Below are 5,997 nucleotides of genomic sequence, written 5' to 3' on the forward strand. Positions count from 1 at the left end.
ATAATTTGTTCTCCATTTGAAGGCTGGGGGTGCTGTAAACTCAGTCAGGATATATGTAGTGTATATGTCAATTAACAGGATCCCAAATTATTTTAGAACATGAAGAATTGGGACACTGTGAATTCACACATACATCACATAGCATGATATAAGGTCATATCATGTAGTATATTATCAAACTAAGGCTGGTGGAAGTCACATGTTGGCCAGTGTTGTGTTGATTTCACAATTTCCCTTTCACTGTAGTTGACTGATAAAGAGTTTCACTACCTAAAGTCACACAGACCCAGGACAGTGCAGGGAGAAGACACAGCTACAAACGTACATTAGAGTTGAGGTTAGAAGTAGAAGTTACTGTATTTGACCACAAGTGTGTTAAGATGTCAGAGGGAGTCTATGAAACCTCAGATGGATTTGAAGACGATGAGCCTGATGCAATGAAGAACACAGACATTGATGGCCAATTATATTCCAATGTAAGAGCCTTCAAGCCCAGTCCAAGAGATGGAGTTGTTGCTTCAGGTAAGATTGCACGAACACACACACACACACACACAAACACAAACCACACACACACACACACACACACACACACACACACACACACACACACACACACACACACACACACACACACACACACACACACACACACACACACACACACACACACACACACACGTAAACACACACACACACACACACACACACACACACACACACACACACACACACACACACACACACACACACACACAAACTACACACAATATATTAAACAAGTGAGCTTATCCTGTAGTACTTTAGCTTTATTTGTCCCAATCCTGGATGATACAGTAAAACACATTACTAAAGATCTTTAATAATGTGTGATTCAGTACATGTTCAGTGGTGGAAGAGACCCTCTGGAGTTGCTGCAGTGTGTCTGGGGCTGCTGTGTGTCCTAATACTCTTTGACAGTCAGTCTTTGTTGTCAAGTTACGTATAAGCACAACATCAAATGCTCATATATGACTGTTACATATGATATTGAATAAATGTTAACAACTAGCCTTTGTTGTCCACTTCCCCTCTATGATCTATATCTTCCTGGTATGATAGTGTCCTGTCCATCATTACAAATAGCAAGTCCCGTTCCCTGGACAGGAGGACTGTGTTGAGATACACTCTGGACAAGATGACCATGTAGAGACATGGAATGATTTATATTGTGCTGCAGAGTATATTTTAACAATAACCACTGTAACAATCTCTCACACTCACACAACTACGCACACAACTACGCACACAAGTTTTCAAAATTGTAAACATTTTTGTATTATTATAGCCACAACTTCCCGTGTAATTTTGTTGATACTTCCATAGAGTTAAGACCTACATCAGTCACACAGACAGAGACACACTGATGACTCAGAGACAGAGAAATCACTAGAAGCAGAGACTTAACGTATAGAGGGTTTGCAGTTGACGTACGACGCCTCCTGGCGGCCATGTTGGAAGACCACCACATTAATTCTAGAAGCAGAGACTTAATGTATAGTAGACCTACATGGAAAGAAAGACCCAGGTATTGTTGAAGATGTCAAAGGTCATCTATGCTGAACCAGATATGAACAAGAGGTCAAGTTTAACAGAGGTGAGATGGAGGAGAGGATTGTGGATATCTATGTCAGTGCAGACACCCTGAGAGACGGTGAGACCAGCACCAAGAGAGAAGAGACAGAGGACACTGCTCCTAATAATGGACCAGGAGACCAGTACTCTGGTAACACACACACACACACTCACAAAACATAACACTATATTTTATGTCTCCACAGATCCTGATAGCTCAGTGAAGAGACCCTTCCTAGTTGCTGCAGTGTGCCTTGGGCTGCTGTGTGTTCTCCTACTGGCTGGGATCATAGGCCTGTCTGTCTACTGTGAGTTTGTGTCCAAGTTTATTGCTTATCACCTAATTGTAAGAAGTGTAGGTTACTAAGCCTATTTAACTGGTGTTTTAGCTGGTAACTATATGTTTATACTTTATAGATAACAGAGCCATCAAAGATTCTGAGGATAAAAGGAACAACTTGTCACGGAGTTGTTCCCTTTATAAGACTAACGCAACTGCAGAGAGAGACCAGCTACAGACCAGATACAACAACCTGACTAAAGAGAAAGGCCATATTCAGGCAAAGCTTTTTGTGATTGGTGAGCTATAACTGTGATAAATTAGAAGTAAAATCAACAGTAATTATATATCAATGGGTTCATGAGTTGAAAGATACAGGGTAAGTTTCTCAACATGTTCACCTTTACTCTTCAACAGAGCAGCATTGTCAGGAGGGATGGAGATACTTTGACTCCAGTTTGTACTTCCTCTCTACTGAGGAGAAAACCTGGGAGAAGAGCAGACAGGACTGTCAGGGGAGAGGAGCAGACCTGGTGATCATAAACAGCAGAGAGGAACAGGTGAGAGACAGAGTCGGAGCAAATATAATTTTCCTCAGTACACTAATATGTGTGCAGTATTTTATAAATATCTTAAAATGTACTATCTTTATCTTTCTCAACAACAGACATTTGTCTTCAACCTCCACCTGAGAGCCTGGATTGGTCTGACTGACTCAGTTACTGAGGGGACCTGGAAGTGGGTGGACGGCACCCCACTGACCACAGGGTGAGAGATTTGACCATTTTACCAGGTGATATGGAGATAAAAAACAACAATGAGAAATTGCATCTAATCATGTTCATCAGAATGTATGTTTCCATTCATGGATGTTATTCAATGAGAACTATAGATGTATCACAATAATCAGTCATATTTTTTGTTTAAAATGTCATCATATAATAAAACAATATGATTGTAAATGGCCCATTCTGTATAATGGTATGCTCATCTTTCAGAATTTGTCTTTAAAATTGTAAAACATAGGACTATGTGTATAAATTAGGAGGATGTTTGTACCACAGTGTCTGACTGTCTGGTTCTCTGTGTTGTTTAGGTACTGGGGGGCAGGACAGTCTGATAATGGTGGTCTGTTCTCTGTGTTGTTTAGGTACTGGGGGTCAGGACAGTCTGATAATGGTGGTCTGTTCTCTATGTTGTTTAGGTACTGGGGGACTGGACAGTCTGATAATGGTGGTCTGTTCTCTGTGTTGTTTAGGTACTGGGGGACTGGACAGTCTGATAATGGTGGTCTGTTCTCTGTGTTGTTTAGGTACTGGGGGGCAGGACAGTCTGATAATGGTGGTCTGTTCTCTGTGTTGTTTAGGTACTGGGGGTCAGGACAGCCTGATAATGGTGGTCTGTTCTCTGTGTTGTTTAGGTTCTGGGGGGCAGGACAGTCTGATAATGGTGGTCTGTTCTCTGTGTTGTTTAGGTACTGGGGGACAGGACAGTCTGATAATGGTGGTCTGTTCTCTGTGTTGTTTAGGTACTGGGGGTCAGGACAGTCTGATAATGGTGGTCTGTTCTCTGTGTTGTTTAGGTACTGGGGGGCAGGACAGTCTGATAATGGTGGTCTGTTCTCTGTGTTGTTTAGGTACTAGGGGTCAGGACAGTCTGATAATGGTGGTCTGTTCTCTGTGTTGTTTAGGTTCTGGGGGACAGGACAGCCTGATGATTATGAAGGGCAAGAGGACTGTGTTGAGATATTCTATGAACAAGATAACCCTGTAAAGACATGGAATGATGACAAATGTGGCACAAATCACAACTGGATCTGTGAGAAAGTGGTGTAACAATAACCTACTGTAACAAACAGTCTCTCTCGCTCTGTTATTGTTATTATTATGTTGATGGTTGAATACAGTACTGAATGGTTTAGTGGTGATTCCCCCTGGTGGTTAAGGTGAGAGATGAACTCACCATAGAGGAGAAAAAGTTGTATTACAGAGTTCCCTATGAGCTCTTTTTCAATGAGACCTTACTCGATTCCTCCTCACATCCTCTCTCTCTTTGACTCCTTCGCCAAACACATTGGAGAATAGAATCCTAGGGGAGGGACCTTGGACCTTCTCCTCTAATAGGGTTGAGATAGAAGGAGAGGAGATAGGAGAGGAATCTAGGAAAGACTATTTGAGATCGAGCCTTAGTGTCAGAGAGACATAGAGGAGGAAGAATAAATCAAAAGAGAGTGAGGAAGAGAAAAAAAATATGATTGTTTAGATTTAGAGGAGAATATGTAGACATGTTGTACTCTGTAAAATGTTTCTTCATTATTTTTATTAGAAACATGTCATGTGACTTGCCATAGGCTTATGCTTAGTAAAAAAAAGTGTGTCCAATTATTAACCCTCAATCAATCAAATGTATTTATAAAGCCCTTCTTACATCAGCTGATGTCACAAAGTGCTGTACAGAAACCCAGCCTAAATCCACAAACAGCAAGCAATGCAGGTGTAGAAGCACGGTGGCTAGGAAAAACTCCCTAGAAAGGCCAAAACCTAGGAAGAAACCTAGAGAGGAACCAGGCTATGAGGGGTGACCAGTCCTCTTCTGGTTGTGCCGGGTGGAGATTATAACAGAACATGGCCAAGATGTTCAAATGTTCATAGATGACCAGCAGGGTCAAATAATAATAATCACAGTGGTTGTAGAGGGTGCAACAGGTCAGCACCTCAGGAGTAAATGTCAGTTGATTTTCATAGCCGATCATTCAGAGTAGTATCTCTACCACTCCTGCTGTCTCTAGAGAGTTGAAAACAGCAGGTCAGGGACAGGTAGCACGTCCGGTGAACAGGTCAGGGTTCCATAGGCGGAAGGCGGAACAGTTGAAACTGGAGCAGCAGCACGGCCAGGTGGACTGAGGACAGCAAGTAGTCATCATGCCAGGTAGTCCTGAGGCATGGTCCTAGGGCTCAGGTCCTCCAAGAGAGAAAGAAAGAGAGAAAAAGAGAGAAAATTAGAGAGAGCATACTTAATTTCACACAGGACACCGGATAAGAAAAACAAATCCAGATATAACAGACTGACCCTAGCTCCCCGACACATAAACTACCGCAGCATAAATACTGGAGACTGAGACATGAGGGGTCAGGAGACACTGTGGCCCCGTCCGACAATACCCCCGGACAGGGCCACACAGGCAGGATATAACCCTGCCTCTCCTTGTTCGGGCGGCGTTCGGCGGTCGACGTCACCGGCCTTCTAGCCATCGCCAATCTACTTTTCATTTTCCATTTGTTTTGTCTTTGTCTTACACACCTGCTTTCAATCCCCCAATTACTTGTTCATTATTTAACCCTCTGTTCCCCCATGTTTGTTTGTGAGTGATTGTTTATTTGTAATATGGTCTGTTATTGTGGGCTAGTATTATTGTGTTGTATTTGTGGATTTACTTGAGTAAATTACGTTTATTACTCATATCTGCTGTCCTGCGCCTGACACCTCAACACCAGCTACACACAGGCATTATTACAACATCATGTTTCCGAATGACATCACAAAGAGTTAAAATATATAGTGAAAACAATAGTGGTCCTAAAACGGAGCATTGAGGAACACCGAAATGTACAGTTGATTTGTCAGAGGACAAACCATCCACAGAGACAAACTGATATCTTTCCGACAAAAATATCTAAACCAGGCCAGAACTTGTCCGGGTAGACCAATTTGGGTTTCCAATCTCTCCAAAAGAATGTGGTGATCGATGGTATCAAAAGCAGCACTAAGGTCTAGTTGCACGAGGACAGATGCAGAGCCTCGGTCTGACGCCATTATAAGGTCATTTACCACCTTCACAAGTGCAGTCTCTTCAGCTGCAGCGTTTCGTATACATTGTTTGTCTTCAAGAAGGCAGTTAGTTGCAATGCATCAGCTTTTTTTTTTTAATTGAGAGGAATGGGAAATTCGAAATAGGCAGATATTTTATTATATTTTCTGGGTCAAGGTTTGGCTTTTTCATGAGAGGCTTTATTACTGCCACTTCTAGTGAGTTTAGTACACATCCGGTGGATAGAGAGCCATTTATTATGTTCAATACAGGAGGGCCAAGCACAGGAAGCAGC

At 42.3% G+C, this 5,997-nt stretch overlaps 1 protein-coding gene across 1 annotated transcript; it reads left to right on the top strand.

Moving 5' to 3' along the window:
- Positions 1 to 264: 264 nt before the first annotated feature.
- On the top strand, positions 265 to 5,353 carry LOC129848997 (CD209 antigen-like protein E). Its single transcript, XM_055916078.1, has 6 exons — positions 265 to 522; positions 1,821 to 1,922; positions 2,032 to 2,193; positions 2,312 to 2,454; positions 2,562 to 2,662; positions 3,585 to 5,353. Exons 1-6 carry the CDS (start codon positions 381 to 383, stop codon positions 3,727 to 3,729), a joined length of 795 nt encoding a protein of 264 aa, XP_055772053.1. The 5' UTR covers positions 265 to 380; the 3' UTR covers positions 3,730 to 5,353.
- The last annotated feature ends 644 nt before the right edge of the window (positions 5,354 to 5,997 follow it).

Source organism: Salvelinus fontinalis, unplaced genomic scaffold (assembly GCF_029448725.1).
Source record: "Salvelinus fontinalis isolate EN_2023a unplaced genomic scaffold, ASM2944872v1 scaffold_1325, whole genome shotgun sequence".
NCBI lineage: Eukaryota > Metazoa > Chordata > Actinopteri > Salmoniformes > Salmonidae > Salvelinus > Salvelinus fontinalis.